We start from the raw sequence: 22,001 nt of genomic DNA, 5'->3' as shown, positions 1-22,001 counted from the left end.
TCCTGCAACCCGCAGGAGAGCCTCTGATGGGCACCAGGATGGCCAAGGCTGGCCAAAACTGTGCCACCCTTTTCCTCCTTGCGGGTTTCCCTTTGGGCATCTAGGTGGCCACTGTGAGGAAAGGATGAGGGGCCAGATGGGCCACTGGCCTGATCCAGCAGGCTCTTGGACCAGACCAGCACCCTGCTTTCCATAGCGGCCAAGAAGACACCCAAAGCAGGGTTTGAAAGGGATGCCCCTTTCCTGCTGCAGCTGCCCAGTGAACGGTGCTCAGGAGGGTAGACCGGGTGCCAGCAACCTTTTTCAGCTGTGGGCCGCTCCACTGTCCCTCAGACCATGTGGAGGGCCAGATTATTATTAATTTTTTTTGGAGGGGGGGAAATGAACGATATATACATATATACATATATATATATATATACACACATATATATATATATACACACACACACACACACACACACACATATGTATATATATATATATGTATATATATATATATACACACACACACACACACACACATATAACCCAGAGATGCATTTGAAATAAAAGGACACATTCTACTCATGTAAAAACACGCTGATTCCAGGACTGTCCGCAGGCTGGATTGAGAAGGCGATTGGGCCACATCCGGCCCATGGGCCTTAGGCTGCCTACCCCTGGGGTAGACTGTGCCTGGATGTGGAAGCTCCATGTGCCCATCAAGATCAGCAGCCCCTACCAGCCCTCTCCTCCTCCTCCTTGGATATGTCCAATCCTCTCCAAAGCCTCTTACGCCAGCAGCCATCACTGCCCCATGTTCCAAGTCAGTGACGCACCCGGGTGAAGAAATCCTTCCTTCTCTCGCCAGCCTGGGAGGGCTGCGATCCTTGACAGGCTCGGCTCTGATGGACAGGGCTGCCGGCAAGCTTCCGAGAGAGAGCCTGTAGGGTGGTCGAGCCAATTTCCCTCATTGCTGAGGGAAGTGTGAGGAGGGAACCTGGGCTGGGGAGGGAGAGAAGGGAGGGCAGGCATCCCAGCATTGCTGGTGCAGACTCCTGCTCCTCCATGCCCATTTCAAAGGCACAAAAAAGCTGCCCTCCTTCACTTCAGGGAATTGGTGCTTCTGCTGTAGCCAGGTCCCCCCAGAAGGGATTTCAAGGTGAAAATGTAGACCCATCCACCCCACATGGCAAGTGCCCATACTGGCTGACTGCAATGCCAGCCAGACAAAGGAGTCACAGAACTGTAAAACTGGAAAGTACCCCCAAAGGTCATCCAGTCCAACCCCCTGCCATGTAGGAATCACAGAAGCCCCAAGAGTCTGAGAAAAAAACGAGATGGGAAGCCGCAGGATGGAAGACGGCTGCCGGACAGCTGTTCCCTCTGTGGCCTCAGCTCCTCCCGTCTTGTCCCATTCTGCGCTGCATCCTTCACTGAGCTACAGACCTTTCCGTGAAACTAAAGGAAGATTCTAGTCCTCATGGCTCTCAATAAAAGGCTGAAACAGGAACCTAGGAAGTGGCCTTATACCCAGTCAAACCAATGGTTCATTTAACACAATAGTGTCTACACTGACTGGCAGCAGCTCTCCAGGGTTTCAGGCAGGAGTCTCTCCCAGTCTAGGAAATAAAACAACTATTTGACTTTTAGAAGACGCGTGAAGGCAGTCCTGTACAGGGAGGTTTTAAATGTTTGATGTTTTATTGTGTTTTTAATATTTTGTTGGGAGCTGCCCAGAGTGGCTGGGACAACCTAGTCAGATGGGTGGCATATAAACAATAAAGCTATTATTATTATGACCTGGAGATGCCTTTGGGGGTTGAACCAGGAACCTGCTGCCTGCAAGACAGACGCTGTACGGCCCTCCCCTGCCTGCAGAGAAGACGGGGAGCCCTTTGATGCCCTTGACCGTGAGCACTGGAGGCCTGGCCTGCGAGAGGGGATGCCTGCTGGCCAGGAGAAGGATCGTGCCCCACAAGCAGCACCAGCAGGGAGGCCCCCAGCACTCTCTGGGCCAAGAGGGAGGGGGTGAGGGGCGCTGGCCTAGCCCAGGTGGCTCCCTGTGGAGGCTGACTCAGAGCTGCCTGGGCTGGTGGGGAAAGGCAGCTCTGCTCTGCCCGGGAGAGAGGAAGTGCTTGCACTTCCCCTGCCCCCTCAAGCTGCCAGCTTCCTCTCTGCCGCAGGGTAATCGGAGTCCCCTGGCGCATGGGCCATCAGCTGCCTCACCCCGCCGTGACCTCCCTGGCCTGACATTGCCCCCCACCCGGCAGGAAGCAGGGAACAGGCTGCAATGGGGGGGGAGGAGCTGCTCCCCCTCCCCAACAAGCGTGGGTCTGCCGGTGTGGGCAGAGAGCGAGCAAGAGGGGGTGTCCGTGGGATGCAGCTGAGGCGGGGAGGCCTCGGACGTGCCACAACTGGCCAGCACCCCACCTGGCCCGCCTTAAAGGGTTGGGGTATGGGAGCACCCTCTGAGTATCCAAGTCTGGGCACAGGCCTTGCATGAAGGAGATGCCAGGTTCAATCCCCAACGGCATCTGTCGGCAGGGGAAAAAACCACTCCTGTCTGAAAAGCCGTCCTGTGAAAGGGAGCCTAGAAACAGAACTCAGAGGGAACCATGTGGGGTGCTCAGGATGAAACTGGTGCTGCCAAGGTCCCCTGAGAGTTCACTCCCCTTCTGGATCACTCTGGGTTTTGGGCAGGGACCGCGGCCCGCCAATTCTGGTGCTGGCCCTTTGTGGCTCCTGGCTTCTCCCCCTCCGCCCTTGCGAGCCGAAGCCCAGCTCCTAAAGTTTCGATCCTGCGACTGGAAATGTTTCCCCTGCCCCACCCAGTGGACCTGACAGGAGACGGGTCTGGATGGGGGACAGAGTGCTGACTGGATGCTGGCAGGTCTGAGCCCCTGGCAAGACAGCGTGGCTCGCCCTGGCCTACCTTGTGGCGCGGCCGTGAGGGTGCGAAGGACGATAATGCACTCTTTGGCACCAGGTGCGTCATAAATCCCGTGACTGGGTTTGTGGGACGTAAGAACATGAGAAGAGGCTGCTGGATCAGGCCAGTGGGGGCCCCCTTCCCAGAGTGACTGCCCAGGTGCCTCTTGTGGGAATAACCTCCGTTCAAGGGGTTTCTCTGGGTCCAGGGAAGCGTTGGGGTGTTACTGCAGAGAGAAGGCGGTGCTGGGAGAATCTGTGCATGGGGGGGAAAGAGGTGGCAGGATCCGGCCAAGACTTGGGGCTCTGTGCCACAACCCCAGAGGCACAAACTTCCCCTGCAGCTCACGTTCCCTGGACCACCTCAAAGGAGGCTTGATTTACTGATCGCCTCCCCTCTGTTAATTCCTGACACCTTTTGGCTGGCTTTCACAGTTTGTCTGAAGCGCTTGGGAGCGAGAGAGCCAGCACAGGGTTGACACCAGCCTTGACTGGGAAAGGTCAACCTTGCCAGCCCCTTGGCAGCAAAGCTTGGCAGCTGCAGCCCAGGACCCGGTGGGGGCAGGAGATGAGGTGGGACTCAGGAGAAGGCCCAAAAGCTCTCCTGGCAAGGAGCTGGTGAAAGTGGCTGCCAGAGCCTCCCTTCCTCCTTTGCTGGCAGAGGCTCCTCTGAGCACTTAACAGGTGATTAAAACATCAGGACAGGAGAGACCCTGAGCCAAGCGCTCCACTTGGCCACATTTGCACACCAGGGGAAACCGGAGGCAGCCCCGTCTCTTTGCTCCCCTGACCATGCAGCTGCCCCTGTGGTTCCCAAAGTGGGTGGTGTCACCCCTTGGGGGCAGGGCAGTTTCCTGGCAAGGGGGCAGCAGGGGGGCACTGGAGGTGCAAAGGACTGTCGGACTGGGAAAGCTGGTTTCACTGCATCAATTTCACCCGTTTTGCTGAATTAAGTTAAATAGTTCCAACCGGATTTTGAATAAATGTGCAACCAATTGTTCCTGTTATGAATTTCATTGTGTTCGGGAAGACCACTATGCTGAATAATGCTTTTTATAGGGTAGGGGGCTCTGGGGAGGAGTTTGTGGAAACAAGGGGGTGGGGGCCTGAAAAAGTTTGGGAACCACTGAGCAACGGGCCTATTTGCCGCCCACTCCTGGCTGGAGGTCTGGCCCCTGAGGTCATGGCAGGCCATGGGGGCTCTGCGGCAGGAGTGGCGCAGGGGCTGCCAACCTGGCCACCCTGAGCTGCAGGGCTGGGCTGAATCCCACCTGCAGGAGGAGCACCAGGCAGCTGCTCTGTCCCTGGGGGAGGAGAATGTGGGTGCAAGCCTTGCAAAAGAGGTGGGCAGGACGATCTGGGAAGCAGGAGAGCGGCCTCATCCCCACGGGCGCTCTGGCTCGCCCACTTCCAGAGCAAGTCCCTGCCAGAGAGGGCACCAGAAGGTGCAGGCTCAGCAGAAGGGGTGGAGGCGTGGCATTTGGGGGCAGCGTTCCGCTGAGCTACCAACAAGTCATCAAAATGCTGTTCTGCAAAAAAAGGCTGAATCCTCTGCAACCGTTTTCGAGTCACGCAAACAAAGCAGCGCTTGCACAATATGCAATGGTGGGGGAAGGCCAAAGAGCCACTGCAGGCAAGCACAGGCTCCCCAGCTCAGCCACAAAAGCCTCGCTGTTTTCCACGACTGTGGTGGCTGCTGCCCACATGCTGTCAAACCTCCTTGGCAGACTCAAACAAACCCAAGCTTCTAATTCTGCTGCTGCCAAAACCTGAAACAGATGCAGAATCCTGCAGTGGCAGGAAGTGCTTGCGGCAGCCATGGAGCAGCACCCACCTGAAAATGTGAGAACCTAAGAAGAGAGAGCCTGCTGGATCAGGCCAGTGGCCCATCTAGCCCAGCATCCTCTTCTTGCAGGGGCCGACCAGATGCCTGGAAGAAACCTGCAAGCAGGATTCGAACACTGGAGCCTTCTCCCCTCCTGCCTGCTGTTTTCAGCAACTGGCATTCAGAAGCATCGCTGCCTCTGGCTGTGCAGAGCTGAGCCCTGGGGGCTAGTAGCCTCCTCCAGGAATGTGCCTACTCCTTTTCGAAAGCCATTCAAGTTGGTGGCCATCTTTTGCCTCCTGAGGGAGTGAGTTCCGCAGTTTAACTGGGCGCTGCGTGAAGAAGGACTTTCTTCTATCTGTCCCAAATCTTGCAACTATGGACAACCTTGGCAGAACAGGAAGAGTCGAGGGTGACCTGGGGAGGCTTTACAAGGGCAGAGAGAGAGAGACCGAGGGAGCTTTCACTTCCTGTCCGGACACCACAAAAGCGCCTCGCTGCTGCTCCAGCCTTGGGCGAGCGGCACGTCCTAATCTGGGCACTTGCTCTGCCTCCCTCCTATTCACAGGCGCTGGGACGTGTCTTTTTCAAGGGCTGAAAGCCTTCCGAAGGTGGCCGGGGCCTGTCCAGGGGCCTGGATCCATCCCTTCCGCGCCTGTTCTTCCTCCTCCCTGGTTCCTCCGGAGGAGGAGAGGGTCGGAGGGGAGGAAGCCCCTGTCCTTCCCCTCCCTCCCCTCCACGCCCTCAACATGATCTAGCTCTTGGCGGAACCGCTGGCCAGACATTACCCGTGCTGGTGGAGCAGGAGCAGGAGCGTTCCAAGGAGTTGCTGCAGGGACCCAGAGAGGAGGAGGCGGGGGCACCAGGAGGGTGGGGGGAGCAGGCCAGAGAAATGGGGAGAGGCTCAGCTCTGGGAGTTCAAGGCAGGGTTGATGGGCTCTCTCGCTGGCTCGAGAGGGACATCCCACATTTCAGGGAGCTGCGACTCCGCAATCCATCTCAAATCTGCAGAGAGCCCAGCTGGGCAGGCACCTCTCCACGTCCTCTTCCCCCCGCCCTGCACCTTCAACAACAAATCTCAAGCCTTGATCGGAGTTAGCTCAGCGTTTCCGAGCCTCTGACAGGAGATGGGAGGTGGGGATGGGCCACAGCTGGCCAGCTGCAAACCTGGGCGTAGTTTGTTCCGCTGCCCGTGGGCCAGGCAAGACCTCTCTCTCTCTCTCTCCAGATGAGGCTTCTCGTACCGGCTGCCTCCCCAGGCAGGTCCTCCTGCCAGCAAAGAGCAGGAAAGATTTTCCAGCCCATTGTCTTATCCGCCCCAAGATGCACATTTCTCCCCACTCGCTGCTGCCAGCTGCGTCTCTTCCCCAGGCACGGGGCGTCCTGGAAAGAGAGATACTTGCCATGGAGGAGGACAGGGGAGGAATGTTCTGCAACACTGCTTCTTCTCCATGTCACCCCACAACAGGGCACCCCAGATGAAGGGGTGGGGAGGCAGCAATGCTACTGAATGCCAACTGCTGTAAACCACAGGAGCGGAAAGGGCTCTGCCTGTGGGTTTTCCATTCAGGCATCTGGTTGGCCATTGTGAGAGCAGGATGTTGGACTAGGTAGGCCACTGGCAAGGTCCAGAGAGCGACCAGGCTCAAGCCCCATCTAGGAGGGACTATTGTGGGGCAGATCTGTGGAGCCAGAAGGAGCCAAGCGTGCCACCCTGCCCCTGAAAGGTGTCCCCAAGCATCCCCGGCAGATGTCCTTTGAGGAGGGAACTGTAGCTCAGGGGTAAGGCACCCTCCTCTCCTCCCACCCCAACGGAGAGGGACTCTACCTCCATGCAGAAGGGTGTGAAAAAGGGAGCCTTTGCCAGGAGGAAGAAGAGGCGCTCACTCCTGGCTTGACAGCTCATTCATTACACCAGGGAGAACCACCAGCAGCAGCAGCAGCAGCAGCAGTGCCATAGAGCAAGTCCCTGCACGAAGCCCAGGGAAGAAAGGGGGGGGGCTGTAAGGGTGCTGAAAATAAATAACAGAATCATAGTTGGAAGGGATCCCCAAGGGTCATCTAGTCCAGCCCCCTGCCATCACAGCTAAAGATTCACAGAATTGGAAGGGGGTGCTTGCAGGGGTTGGGGCTGCTCTGGGTTGCTTCTGCCCGTGGGAGAGAGAGACAGTTCCCCTGGATGTAGGAGGGAGCCTCCATCGCTCCCCAGGCCCAACCTGCAGATGCCACTGGAGGACTGAGCCTGGGACCTCCTTCTGCATGCCAAGCAGGAGTACTCTGTGGCAGTTTCCTGCACCCTACACCCCATTTCACCTTGAATCTTGTGGGGGAGAGGCGTTACCAGAAAACATTTCCTTTTCCAGAAGCCACCCATAGGGAGGAATTTGGAGGACAAACCGGGTCACAGTCCTGGATTCTCTGGGTGGGCTCACGAGTGCTGCCACAAATGGCGCTGGGCGTTCCCGCTTTCTACACCTCATGTTAATAATATTCTGGAGAGGGAGGGAGGTCAGGTGTTCGTGCAGAGCCTGCGGGGTCAGGTCAATGGCCCACCTGGTCCAGCATCCTTTTCTCATGGATGGCAGCCAACCAGATGCCCCAAAGGGAAACTCACAAGCAGGATCTGAGCACAAGAGGCGCACTCTCTCCTCCTGAGGTTTCCGGCCACTGGCACTCAGAAGCCTCTGACAGGGCAGAGCCACCACAGCGAGTGAATATCAACAGCCCTCTCCTCCTCCATGAATATCTCCAATCCTCTTTAAAGCCATTCAGACTGGTGGCTATGACTGTTTCTTGAGGGAGGGAGTTCCACAGTTTGCCTGTGCCTCGTGAAGCAGTCCTTTATCTGACCGGAATTTGCTCAGAGAAAAGCTGAGGAGGTTTGGGCCCAGGGGCTGCAGTAAGCCCTGTCCTCCTCCTCCTCCTCCATGCTGACAGGGTTGTTCCCCCCAGCAAGAGGCCAGCCCTCATGGAGGTGCAGGCTTTTCCCTCTCTGCAGCGGGAAGTTCACACCTTCTGCCTGGAGGGCTGCCTCTCTCTCCCCCCAGTTGCCTCCTGGTGACCCTGCTCTTGACACCCCGGCAACCAGGTGCAAATATTTCCCCACCAAGCCAGAGGCTCTGCTTTTCTCCCCTCGGGAGGCTCCTTGATGTAGATCCAAGGGAGGCAGGACATCAAAGGGACTGTGCAGGTTCCCTCAAGAGAATCAGAGGGGGACTCACGCCAGCTTTCAAATGCAAATTTGCTCCAATTTCAGTACTTTTTTAAAAAAAGCAAACCCCAAACCAGCACCACCAGCAGCTTATAGATGCTGCTGGAGTCTAAAGGAAGCCAAGCTTGCCTGGAGGCACATCTTTTGAGACAAGGCTGTGCAAACTCTCAGGAGGGGTCATCCGAATGGTGGATGTTGGGCACCTTCGCCCACCCTATGCAGACCTCGTGCAACTTGCCCATTGCACAACAGAGCTTGCTGCCCCTGGATATATTGTCAATGCTGTAAGGGGGCGTATTATAAACGAACAGTAACATTTCATGTCCCCAGCCCAAGAGCATTCTCCCCTTCTGTGGCTTCCATAAGAAGAGCTTGCTGGTTCAGGCTCATTGAGTCTGGCATCCTGTTCTCAGAGGATTATGAGGACTAGGAACTTGCCTCTTAAAAACAGCCCAAGAGGAGCCTGCTGGGTCAGGCCAATGGCCCATCTCGTCCAGCGTCCTGTTTTCACTGTGGACAACCAGGTGCTCATTATGGGAAACCTGCAAGCAGGATTGGAGCACAAGAGCAACTCTCTGCTCCTGTGGTTTCCAGCAACTGGTACTCAGAAGCATTGCTGGCTCTGACTGTGGAGGCAGAGTGTAGCCAGCAACACATCTCTCCTCCAAGAGGACACTTCAAGAGCAGTGGCTCTCGCCCTCTGCAAACCCAGGGACTGTCTTCAGCCCAGATGTGCAGCTCGGCAACAACTTGTTAATTATTCTTTTTCAAACACAACGGTTCTGCCACCCTCAGAGATGTGGGGAACGCCAGCCTAGGAGAGGGGCTTTCTCTGCAGGACCCCCTAAATTCTGGAAGTCCCTCTCTGCAGAGATCTCCCTAACCATTGGTGGTTGGACGTTCTGAGGGACTCAACTCTATGGGTGCAATTTAGATGCTGCTCTAATCTATTTCGCTTGCTCTCTAATTGTAACGGCTTCATAAATGTTTTGGTAATTGCATAATTATAGGGTTGAAACCTGCCCCAGGGCCTTATGGTAAGAAATCCTATTAGCAAACAAATGTATTTGGATGGTGGTGAAGTGCTGCTGTTGAAAAGCCACCTCAGATGACTCTGCAACCTGGAGGCTGCAGGCAGGGACTCTGGAGCAGGGGCAGCCAACGGGGCACCCTCCAGGACTACAACTCCCAACTCCATCCCTGCCCACTGGCCGTGCTGCCTGCCAGGGCTGGTGGCCCACTCTGGAGGCTGACAGCACAGTCATGCAGTGCGCACCCCACTCCAAGGCACCTCCAGAGGTCTTCTGTCCAGCAGTGCCAGCACAAAGGGAGGCTCTTTCCTGCTCCTGAGCAAAGACTGAGAGAGGATGCAGAGGCCAGTGGTCAGGATGGGCAGAAGAGGGGAAGCCGGGACGTCCCACACACTGTCCAAAGTTGCCCAGGCCACTCTCTCTCTGGGCAGGAAGTTGGCCCTGCCTTGAGCCTCCAAAGAGGCATGGCTTGCAAGCCCCAAAACCACCTGCTTCCTGCTGGAAGGACCAGGGAGGGGGTGGTCCTGATCCTTGTGCCCCCTCCAAAAGCATAGGTGGGATGCTCCATCACTTCCGGGGAGAAGCTGCATCCCCAACCTTGAGCACATGCCCCCCACAATTGTGGCCACTCCATCAGCTCTCCTGGGGGTGGGGGCACCTCTGGCTGTGCCTTCCCAGCTCGGCCCTCGGATCCTTGCCACGGAGCCGCATATTTTTTAAATTTGATGTTAATTATCTCCTCGGAATTACCGTACGCAGCCTCTCTCTGGGGATCCGAGGCAATTAAGGGGAGATAAATTTCGTTCCGCGGAGCGAGCTGTCAAGCGGATGAAGCAATTCCATTCCCCCATTTGAAGTGGGAGCTCTGGGTCATGCCTGGTTTATTTGAAACTGTGCCATCACCTCAAGCGGCTGATCTTATCTCGCGCCTCCCCCCCCCCACCGGCAGGGGCACTGCCGCAAGTGATGACACCTGGCCGGCCGCCAGCTCCTCCCAAGATGCAGCTGACACAAGAGAGGGGCTGCTGGGTGCTCCGATCCAAAGGAGGTTGGGGGGTGGGAGGAGCGCTGGGAAGGCTCAGGGCCTGAGTAAGAAAGAGTCTGCTGGATCAGGGCAGTGGCCCACCGAGCCCAGCCTCCTGTCCTCACAGGGGCCAGCCAGATAGATGCCTGGAAATCTGTGAGCAGGACCAGAGCCCCAGAGCCCTCTTCCCTCCTGAGATTTCCAGCGACTGGTTTTCTGAAGCATGGCTGCTTCCAACCATGATGGCAAAGCCTAGGCACAATGGCCAGTGGCCATCCATAGCCCTCTTGTCCTCCATGAATTTGTCGAATGCTCTCGTAAAGCCATCCCAGTTGGTGGCCATCCCTGCCTCCGGTGGGAGGGAGTTCCACAGATTAACCGTGCCCTGCTGCATGAGGAAGCTCTTCCTTCTATCTGTCCTGAATGTTCCAACTTTCCGCTCCTTGGATTTTCGCAAGTTATGAGAAGAGCAAAACTTTCCCCTGCCACTTTCCTCATGCCGGGCATAATTCAAGGCACTTCTGTCATGTCAGCTCTTGCCTTTTCTCTAAATTAAAAAGTTGACCTTTCCTCCTAGGGGAACCACTACATCCCTTGATTGTTTCAGTTGCTTTTTTCCTGAACCTTCTCCTTGGAGGTTTTTAAGCAGCGGGTGGATGGCCCTCTGTCTTGGATGCTTCAGCTGAGATTCCCTTCCAACTCTATGATTCCTTGATTCTGTGAGGGGCCAAGCAGACGACCCAATGGGCAGCCCGAGAGCCACCAGGACCAGAGCTTCAGAGCAGGGCTCTCCTGCTAGGGATTCCCCAGCAACAAGGATTCAGAGGAATGGGGCCTCTGGTGCTGGAGACAGTATGCAGACAGCACAAGAGAGGGCCCATCTAATCCACCATCGCCATGGCCAACGGGATTCCCCCATGGGAAGCCCGCAAGCAAGCAGGACCTGAGCGCAACAGCAGTCCCCACTTGGGTGTCCCAGAGGCATCTACATCATCTGGCGCTGGAGGGAGAAGAGAGCCCTTGGGGCCGCTGAGAGCCTTCCTCACCTCCATGAGTTTGCCTGGGGATCTGCCCTCTGTGAGGGATGCCTAAAGGCCTTTGGAAGGGAAGTTGATCCCTTGGCTCCTTTGCTCCCAGCCATAGGGAGGCCTGCAAGGAGGGCAAGTGTCTGAGCAGCGCCTAATCCTCCTCCTCTCCACCTGCCCCTCACTGGTGCTCACTGCCCCTCCCCTTTCACCACTTCATTAAGCACTCTGGGATCCCCTAATGATCTTTCCAGAGGACCAGCAGCCCCTGGAAGGGAGAGGGCAGAAAAGCTGCTGAATCCAGCATCATTCTTGGCCAAGAGGCTTGCTGAGATCCACGCTGGCAAGGTGAGCGAGCTTTCGTGGGGTGGGATGCCACACTTTGCTAGTCCTCAATGACATTCCCTCCTGCCAGATTAATGCCAGCTTGGGCACCCATATGTCCCCAGTTGCTTCTATTTAAAGACACTTGAGTTTGAAGTTTCAATCTGTATATACCTGCAGAACCTCTCCACCTGCCTTGCGGAAAGCAGGACCAGAGCACCAGAGCCCTCTTCCCTTTGCCTCCTCGTTTTCTTGAAATCTTTCCATTCCAGCTGGCCATGACATAAATTCTGTAATGTTAAGGCACAGTGCCTGGTGCCTGCTTTTTCCCTCCTCCCTTCCAACAGCTTTTCCTTTCATGCTGTGACTTTTTAGATTGTAAGCCTGAGCGGAGGGACCACCTTATCACTGACATCTGCAAGGTTGCTCTGGTGGTTTCTATGAAGTAATGTGCATTTGTTGCCTGATTAACCAGGGGCGCCTTTTCAAAAGCGCACTATGGGGCTTTTGTTTTAGATTAAGCAACCAAACACCCCATCCCTACAGTTCCCTCTGTATGCTACTATGCTAATAGCAACCTGCCCTTACGTGGCCAAGACAGGACCAGCCAAAGTGAAGAGGGTGGGGGGATGTCAGCCGGCTCAGACAGACCAAGGCTTGCAGGGGTACCAAAGCCAACAGAATTTCCCATAAGAGGCATCTGGTTGGCCACTGTCAGGACACAACGCTGGCCTAGATGGGCTCCCTTTGGCCTGATCCAGAAGCTAGACTCTTCTTTGGTTCTTAAGAAGTCAGCAGGTGAGGCTCTGGACAGCCACCGCAAGGCTGGGATAGAAAGAGGAGCCCACAGCCTGCAAGGTGGGCAAACTGGAGGGGGACTCAGCCCCTCCTCTCCACCCCACAATTCCTCACAGTGCAAGGGGGCTCTTCCTCGTGGGCGCATGCCTGGCTGGGTGCCCCCTGGCAGGCACCCAGCCTTGTGTCATCGCACCTGGGTGCAAGAAGCACTCCGTTGCCGCTGGGCCGTTTCCTCACCCCCTCCCCGTCGTCTTCCCGTCTTTCTACCTGCACAGCTGTTTCCTTCCTGGAGGCTGGAGCAGACCCCCCCCCCCCGCCTCAGTGGGACGCGAGAGGCTTCTGTAGGTGCTTGGGAACAAGACGGAACAGAAATCGCTTCACACCTGGCTCCGAAATTACAGAACGCTGGCGCCCGGCCAACGCAAGCCTGGCAGAGCCCCAGCTCCAGCGGACATCAATTACGAGGGGCCGACAGAGCCTCTGCTTCCCGCAAATCTGGGGCGCCCCAGAAAGGGAACCTTCGGCAGCCGCCCGAGACTTCCAGGTGGGAGCCTTTTCCCTCGGATTCCGCACCCGAGATTTATGGCTCAGTTCAGTCTGCCCCCCCCCCCCAATCCCAGCTCTTCTTTCCCCTCCAAGTCAGAGACGCTCCTGCGGGTTTTCTCCAGGGCTCGCCTCTCCTTCGTCTCAATGCAAGGCTGGCCTCAAATTTAAAAAATTTAATTTTCATAGAATCACAGAATTGTCGAGTTGGAAAGTATTTCAAGGGACATCCAGGACCACCGCCTGCAATGCAGGAATCTCAGCTAAAACATCCATGATTTTGATGGAAATGATAAATATTACAAAACAAACGATTGTTTGTCATCCAGAATTAATATTGCTGAACACTGTCAAAAGAATTGATCTCGGCAGCTGAAACAGTCATTGCAACTCAACAGAAAACAGCCCAAAATCTTATATTTGGTACCCTCTGGAACAAAGCTGGAATGGAGAAAATTAGGCACACTTTGAGTTTTTGAGAAAGGCGAGAACCTCTTAGATGCTTTGAATATGGTTTGAAATTCCATTGTTACATCTACAAGGGAAGTATCACTTTCAAGGCAACTCTTGGTCCAAGCCTGGCAAATCTAGACCATCAGACAAAACTGATATTCTTTACTTGGGACTGTGCAATTTTCACCCATGTGCAACTGTACTCATTCAAAGTGCCTGTTTCATAGTTTTGTTTTTCATTTTTTCATCTTTACCCATTGTTGTATCTGTTCTCTGTCTTATATACATTATATAAATAAATTAAAGCTTTACAAAAAGAATAAGGTTCCACTTGCCACAAGTCGCCCCTTGCTGAGTGCACAAGAAGTATTTGCCGGGGGTGTCATCCTGCCTCCCCCAAGCCAAAAGCAGAGGCAGCGCACTCAGAGGCTGCAGCATTCCCTGTAAGGGACACCTGCATCACAGAGGCAGAAAGGGCACCCCAGAGTTCATTTAGTCCAACCCGCTACTGGAGAGAGGGACCATGTGGCTATATGCAAGGCGCATTACAAGCCGCAGAAACAACAAAACGCACAACACAGGTTGTGTACCAGTCTGATCCAACTAAGTCATAATTAAAAAATGTAACATTAAAATAAACAACTTCCTATCAAATAAATGTAATATTCCATAATCCATTCAGGATATAATATTGCACAAGCCAAAAAATAAAAGCAGAGAGAGAGGAACTCTTGCTTCCACCCTGGATCTGAAGGAGGCAACCCCATCCCTGGGCGCATTGCTTGCGACTGCACCATGAAAGGGGCCTGGTGCATGAAAAGGAGACCCCCCCTTGCCCCCCGTAGCAGATACAGCAGGAGAAACAGGCTGCTGCAAGGATATAGGGAGGGGGAGGAGGGGGGAACTCTCCTCTCTGGCTGGTCCTGCAAATGAGAAAAACACAGCCTGGTTTCTGCTGGGGGCCTTTGCTGGGACCTCGGGGTGGGGGGGAGGGGCTCCTGGCCTTTTTTAGTATGGGTATTTAAAAACCTCTCTTTCCTTTCTTCTTCCTTTTTTTTTTTTGCTATTAACATGTGACATGCTTAGGGGACGGTTCGGGTTTCAAGACCCCCTGTGCTCCAGTGTGCAAAAGGCATTAGCCCTTCCCGTTCCCCTGCACCTTGCCAGCTGGACTCTCGGTAGCCAAAGCCAGAGGTCTGCAGCCCTGAATGGGGCAGCCGCCACTGGCCTAGCCTCCTGACCAAAGACTAGGATTCGAGGGGTAAAGCTCTTGGGGGCAGCATTTATTTATTTTTTTACGTACATAGAATCATAGAGTTGGAAGAGACCACAAGGGCCATCGAGTCCAACCCCCTGCCAAGCAGGAAACACCATCAGAGCACTCCTGACATATGGTTGTCAAGCCTCTGCTTAAAGACCTCCAAAGGAGGAGACTCCACCACACTCCTTGGCAGCAAATTCCACTGTCGAACAGCTCTTACTGTCAGGAAGTTCTTCCTAATGTTTAGGTGGAATCTTCTTTCTTGTAGTTTGGATCCATTGCTCCGTGTCCGCTTCTCTGGAGCAGCAGAAAACAACCTTTCTCCCTCCTCTATTTGACATCCTTTTATATATTTGAACATGGCTATCATATCACCCCTTAACCTCCTCTTCTCCAGGCTAAACATGCCCAGCTCCCTTAGCCATTCCTCATAAGGCATCGTTTCCAGGCCTTTGACCATTTTGGTTGCCCTCCTCTGGACACGTTCCAGTTTGTCAGAAGGCAGGGACATGTGATGAAGTTGAGAGCTGGAAGATTCAGGTCAGATGAAAGCAAGTCCTTCTTCATGAGCTATGGACCTCTCTTCCACAGGAGGCAGAGATGGCCACTCGCTTGGATGGCGTTATAAGAGGATTGGACAAATCCATGGAGGAGGATAAAACTATTGATGGTTATTCACTCTAATGGCTCTGCTCTGATTCCGCGGTCACAGGCGGTGATGCTTCTCAGTCTCAGGGTTTGCCTTTAGGGCATCTCATGAGTGAGAAGAGGGTGCTGGGCCAGATGGGCAATGGGCTTGATCCAGCAGGCTCTCCTTTTGTTCCTATCCAAGGTCCAAAGAGGAGAGCTCCCAACCCCAACTCAGGAGGTGTCATCTTCATAAGACATGGGTGCTAACAGAGGCCTTGATTTGAGGCCAAGTGTTGGTGGGCTGTGCAGGGTCTAGAGTTGCACCAAAAAAAAGCAGAGACATCACCTTGCTGACAAAGGTCTGTATAGTTAAAGCTATGGTGACAGCAGCCATGAAATTAAGAGACGCCTGCTTCTTGGGAGGAAAGCAATGACAAACCTAGACAGCATCTTAAAAAGTAGAGACATCACCTTGCCAACAAAGGTCCGTATAGTAAAAGCTATGGTTTTCCCAGTAGTGATGTAGGGAGAGCTGGACCATAAAGAAGGCTGATTGCCAAAGAATGGATGCTTTTGAATTGTGGTGCTGGAGGAGACTCTTGAGAGTCCCATGGACTGCAAGAAGATCAAACCTCTCCATTCTGAAGGAAATCAGCCCTGAGTGCTCACTGGAAGGACAGATCCTGAAGCTGAGGCTCCAAGACTTTGGTCACTTCATGAGAAGAGAAGACTCCCTGGAAAAGACCCTGATGTTGGGAAAGATGGAGGGCCCAGGGAGAAGGGGACGACAGAGGACGAGATGGTTGGACAGTGTTCTCGAAGCTATGAACAGGAGTTTGACCAAACTGCGGGAGGCAGTGGAAGACAGGAGTGCCTGGCGTGCTCTGGTCCACGGGGTCACAAAGAGTTGGACACGACTAAACGACTAAACAACAAGCAACAAAGGTGCTGGATACCACAAGAGGGGAGAGGGGCTGATCTCGTGCTCAAGTCCTGCTTGAGGGTTTCCTACTGGGGAATCTGGTTTGCCGATATGAGAACAAGACGCTGGATGAGATGGGTGCCCTTTGGCCTGATCCTGCAGGCCAGTCTTATGTTCTACAAAAGAGGAAAGGGAGAGGTGACATGAGAGCCAGCTTCAGATATGGAAGGGCTGTCACATGGAAGATGGTGCAAGCTTGTATTCTGCTGCTCCGGAGGCGAGGATGAGTGACAAGGAAGGAGATTCTGACCGAACATCAGGAATAACTTTCTGATGTTAAGAGCCACTGAGCAGTGGAGAGGACTCCCTTGAAGGTCCTTCCTCGGAGGCCTTTAAATGGAGGTTGGGTGGCCACCTGCCAGCGATTCTTCAGCTGTGATTCCTGCTTTGCAGGGGGGTGGGCTAGAGGACCTTTGGGGATCCCTTTCAACTCTACAATTCTATGAACCCCAGAGAGCTGCTGCTGGTGGGGCAAGGGAAGCTGCAGGAGGTCTGGCAGGCCCCCCCCATCACCCCCACTGGGTGCTTCTTTTCACTTCCCCGCCAACCTTCTTTATCGCCCGGTCTTTAGAGGAAGAGAGATAGATCTGGCCGGCTTCCTCCTCACGCAGGGCTCTGCAGTCGGGGCGGGGAGGGGGGAGAGGAGGAGGCTGCTCGGAGGAGCGTGATGCAAGCCATTTGGAGGAGCTGCAGAGAGCTGCCAACGCAAGCTGCGCTCTTTAAACAAGGGAGGAAATGACCGTATCTACGGCATGCCAGCGAGCGCACTCACAGACACACTCACACTCACACACACTCTCTCTCTTATACACACACACAGAGCAAAAGGAAGTCAAGAGGGTTTTTCATGACACAGAGCGGGATGTCAGCGGCTAAAAGGTCGATATTTTCCCTTAACACCCTTTTCTCAATGACTTAATCGTGTTCCGTTTGCACAAAAATGCTTCCCAAGAAGAAACGGCCTGGAGGGTTGCGGAGGGGGGAGACAGAGAGGAGGAGGAGGAGGAGGGGCGCCGTGCCCCGGCCCTGACCTTGTCCGAGGATTTCTCCACGTAGCAGGGCTCCTGGGGGGCGACCAGCAGCGGGACGAAACCCGAGAGCAGGCGGTCCTCCTCCAGGCTGAGCAGGGCCAGGTCCTCGTCCGGGTCCTTGTAGAGCGGCACCTCCGACTGGTTCACGGCCGTCAGGATGTTGCAGAAGTCGGCCAGGGTAGCCCACACGTCCACCGAGACCCTGCAGGGTGGGGAGAAGGGGGGGGGAGCTGAGCAAGGCAGGGGAGACCCCCATCCCCAGGACACCGCAGACACTCTTGCTCAGGAGATGCAACTTCCCTGCAGGGCTGGGCACTCTGTTGCAGGCAAGGCGTGGGCACCCCTTCCCCTAAAAGATGCCTGCCCCCCATGTCACACAGGCTGGAGAGGCCTCTTCCCCATTATCTATTGCATTTCTACGCCACTGTCTTCTCCAATGAGCTCAAGGGGATACATGCCATTCTCCTCTGTCCCAGCAAGGTGGCTCAGGCGGAGAGGCAAGAGTGGCTGGCCTCCAAGGTCACCCTGTGTGCTTCATGGCCAAGCAGAGATTTGAACCCTGGTCTCTCCCAGGCCCCAGTGCTGGACTCTAACCACTACACCGCCACTGTCTCTCAACTATTGAGCTCAACGTGGACTCTACGGAAGACAGCAGGTAGGAAAGGGGGAGGCCCAGGGACACAAGGGGCACACACACACGCACACCTTTAAGGCTAAAGGGGCCAAAACTAACAGGCTTTGTCCGGTTGGGGAAGGATCTCGCAGAGAGAGCAAAGGGAAAGCACAGCGCAAGGAAGGATAAGTTGCTCCGAGTCTGGTGGAGAGTGCCAGGCTCTTGAGCACCCACTGGGTGCCCACTCTCCTCACTTGCTATTGGAGCCACGCTGGCTCCTGGGGGAAGCATGACAACAGCTGTGGGCCAGCTGAGGGCCAAACTGGGCTGGTCGTGGCCCCTGAGTACCTGCTCTGCATGTAGAAGGCTCCAGCTTCAAACCCCAACTGCATCATCCCTGGGGAGGGCTGGGAAAGACACCTCCAGGGGATGCTGCCAGTCTGTGTAGGCAAAACTGACCTGGATGGTAGCTTCCTATATCCAGCTTCAACTCCTGGAAGCATCCCCATTAAACTGTGGGTAGCAGTTGCCAGCAAGCAGCATTCGGAAGCACCACTTTCCGACCGTGGAGGCAGAGCACAGCCACCTTGGCGAGGAGCCCTTCAAAGCCTCCTCCTCTTCCTCCATGTGCTTGTGCAATGCTCTTTTAAGGCCATCCAGGTTGGTGGCCATCACTGCCTCCTGTGGCAGGGAGTTCCACAGTTCAACTCTGAAGAAGGGCTTTCTTTCGTCTGCCCTGACTCTCCCGACATTCAGCTTCAGGTATGTCGGGAGAGAGAGACACGAAAGGCGGGGTGGGGGTGCTTGCTGGCATCCTGATACCAGTTTCGCTTCTGGCTGCAGCTTCACCCTCAAAGGCACCCTGGGGAGGAGGGTGAGGGGTGTGTGCAGCATGTGGGTGGCTCTCACACCCCGCAGAGCCGAGGGTGAGAACAGAGAGTGCCATTTGGGAGCTCTTTCAAGTGGTGCAAAGAGGTGCCTGGAAGAGCATGTCACCACGGCTGGGGAAACCTCAGAAGCCAGGCTGGGCAGGGGAAGAGGAAGCAGAAAAAATGATGCAAAGCAATCAAAAAGGGTTGAAATGGGCCAAGCAAGTTGTGCTCCCTTTGCAGCACTTTTCGCAGAATTGTGGTGTTGGAAGGGACCCCCGAGGATCATCCAGCACAACCCGCTGCAACACAGGAATCACTGCTGATGCAAGCTCTGTTTAAAAGCCCCTAGGGAATCACAGGGTCGTGAAGGACCCCAAGGGTCCTCTAGTCCAGCCCCCTGCAATGCAGGAATTGCAGCTAAAGAAACCCAGGCGACAGACAGCCATTTTTTATTCCAATTCTCAAAGCAATCTTGCCCGGTTGTACAACACTGGCGATGTCACCTGCAGCTGCCATCTTGGGCTCCAGAGGGACCTGGCACAGGAGCTCACTTTGAGGGCTTGCTCCCCAGCGAGCCTGCATGAAGGACTGCAGCCCCAAGAGGGAGTTGTGGACGATATTGACCCCCTGCCCAACGACAAAACGTTAACTGGGTGCCTTGCAAAGAAGTGATGAAGTGATGAAAAACAGGAGGAGTCTCAGTGGTGCAGGACGTGGCAGTCCTTCCTAAGGTGTAGCTGTGGTTGGGGGTGGGTGAGCAGGGAGAGGAAAGGGGCACAGCTGGGCATGACCTTGGGGTCACTGCCTCTCTCAGCTCAACCCACCTTGCAGGGTTGTTGCCAGGATTAAAATGAGGAGGGGGAGAACCAGGGACGCTCCTCGGAGAAAAAGGTGGACCAGAAATGCCAAAAACAAATGAGTAAATAAATATTGTTGGAAGCAGCCGACCAAGGACAGTGAGGGTCAGTTTGCAGAAGCAGGGGGTCATGTTCTCATGCTCACTCCTTAAACCTCTTTTTAAAAAGTGTTCGCTTTCAAGAGGGATGTTTTTCGCCGTGGGACCAGAGAAAAGGGTCACTCCAGCGGTGGCAGGGAAAGGGAACCCCTTCCTTGCCATCTCTCTCTGTGCCCGCTCACCCTGGGACCAGGGAAGGTCTTCCATCCTCGGGGCCTACGACAAGCCCCTTACCCCAACACCTCTCCCCCCCCCCCAGCAAGTGGCTCCAGGTGGACAATCTGCACTCATTTATTTGCTGGAATCAACATGCGGGGAGGGGGGAGGAGAGAGAAAAGCCTTGCATTGAAACGAAACATCTTGTTTTCAAGAGTGTCCTGGGAGCTGGGCGGAATGAGCTGCCATTAATCAAAGCCCAGCACAGCATCAGCGCCTGCCTGCGCCCCCAGAGCCTTGGTCGGAGGGAGGGAGGCAGGGAGGAGGGGGCCCCCAGATCGTGGCTCCCCCTCCCCACTTTGCCCCAGCCAGGTCTGGCTGTCAGAAACATTTAAAAGGTGGAAAACGCACACAGAGAGAAACAGGAGTAAATATGTGGGGCTTTTGGGGGGGGCGCGCGGGCGGACGATGTCCAAGGGTCCCCCATGATGTAATGGGAAAAGGCTTGGCTTGCGCTACCAGCTTGAAAATAAACAGAGCCTGGAGGGTTAAAAGGAACTGAACTTTCCACGAACTGCCCCCCCTCCAGATCCGCACCAGAGGAAACGTATATGAGCAACGGTGCCGCCCCCCCGCCCTGCGCTGCCCCACGGCCCTGAGCTTATCCTCGGGGCCTTGGCTGCAGAGACAAGGGCCGGATGCAAGAGGACAGCTCTGGGCCACCTCCGACGTGCGATGCTGCTGCCCATGGGAGGAAGGATTTGGCCAGGCGTTAGGCGGCCTGATGCTCCCACCCCCGCTGGCAGCCCCCACCAGCAGTGTGAGTCCCCCACCATCACCCGCCTGGGGCAGGAGGCTGGGAGGCGGCAGCAGAGGGAGGCAGAGACCCCAGGCTATGAGCCACAATGGCTCTGCTTCCGAGGCTCTTGGGCTCAGATCCTGCTTTCAGTTTCCCCCCTGAGACGTCTGGTTGGCCACTGGGAGGACAGGAGGCTGGGCCAGGTGAAACCACTGGCCTGATCCGGCAGGGCTCCTCCTATGCTGTCATTGCCTGTATGGACTGGCAGACGTGGCTTTCCAGGGGTCTCTGGCAGGGGCACCCCCAGCCCTTCCCGAAGCAGACTCCTTCGCTGTGCAATTCAGGCACTTTGTTCCTGAGCTGCACCTCCTTCCCTCAAAAGCAAGGTCCCAGGCCTGACGGTCCTGAATTCAGGGTGGATTTAACAAGAACAGCTGCTTGACCCCTGGCTGGACTGGACTGCCCCACCGAGCGCAGTACTTTGGCTGGCAGCAATGGCTCTCCAGGGGTTCGGGGGGGGGATACTCCACTAGCCCTTCCCGGAGCTGCCCCGGGGGGTTGAGCCTTGGGCCTTCTGCACACAAAGCGGGAGCTCTGTCCCCTGGGCACCTGCTCACTACCTGACCTTGAGAAGGGTGTGAGAGCAAGGAAGGGCCCCCAAGAGCAATGCTCTAGGCCACAGGGCAGTTCTCCTTGGGGGAGGATGGGTGAACTGCCTTGGTGCTGGGCAACCCCAAACAAGGCAGGGAGAATAGCCGCCTTCTCCCCAAAGCACGCCCTCCTGGACAGAGCAGCAAAGACCTTGTTTGCTGGGATTGCCAGGCTGCAGGAGGAAGGGCCCGGGTGGGGAGAGGACTGCCCACCTTTCTCTGCCGCCCTTCTCCCAGCAAAGCCAAGCAATGTCTTTTCCTTCCTTCGTCTTGCATTCCTGGGCTCCAAGGGCAGGGAGACTGCCCAGCCAGAGCAGGTCAGGGTGACCGGGAGGAGGAAATAGGGGCACAGCCTGGAGACGAAGGAAGCGGGGCATGGATGGTCGGGGCAGGGGTAGGGGGAAGGACTCTCTTCCAAAACTAACCTGGGCTGGGGGCGAGGCCTGGGCTCCGGAGGCTTGCACCAAGGGATCCCCGAGTGCCGTGGGGCTGCCTGGGGCCTCCACGCACGCACCCCCCTTCCCACGCGCTGAACGCCAAACACAATGACCCCATGTTCCAGGCCTGCGGGGGCCCCATGGAGGTGGCCATTTCCTGTGTAATACCAGCCTGTTTAAACACTCGCACTCACCAGCCCCACAGCTGCAGCTCAAACCCGGAAGGAGTGCGGTGGAAGGAGCCCAGCGTTGCGCTCCAGATGGCAAACCGCTCGGGCCTTTTGCTCTTGCTTGGGGGGGGGGGAGGCAGCTCAGCCCAGCCGCCTCTCCCAGCAATTACTTGCCAAGCCCCCATCCTGCTAAAAGCAGCCCCTACAGACAGGTTCCCCCCTCCCAAAAGATGGCAAAGGTCAAAGAGCAGGAGGTGGCAACTGGGGGTCCTCCCTCCCCACAGCTCTCCTTGGGGCT

The 22,001-nt window shown here is 55.6% G+C and overlaps 1 protein-coding gene across 3 annotated transcripts in view; it reads right to left on the bottom strand.

Moving 5' to 3' along the window:
- Nucleotides 1–22,001, bottom strand: part of SMG6 (SMG6 nonsense mediated mRNA decay factor) — a 91,336-nt gene that overhangs the window by 15,508 nt on the left and 53,827 nt on the right. For all 3 annotated transcript variants that reach the window (XM_080982281.1, XM_080982282.1, XM_080982283.1), the window contains exon 13: nucleotides 17,052–17,253. In XM_080982281.1, the coding sequence (XP_080838407.1) occupies nucleotides 17,052–17,253 (202 nt within the window). The remainder of the gene's footprint in view (nucleotides 1–17,051; nucleotides 17,254–22,001) is intronic.

Source organism: Podarcis pityusensis, assembly GCF_964106645.2.
Source record: "Podarcis pityusensis genome assembly, chromosome: 15".
NCBI lineage: Eukaryota > Metazoa > Chordata > Lepidosauria > Squamata > Lacertidae > Podarcis > Podarcis pityusensis.
The sequence above is the reverse complement of the archived record's forward strand: the minus strand, read 5'-3'. Positions and strand labels throughout refer to the sequence as shown.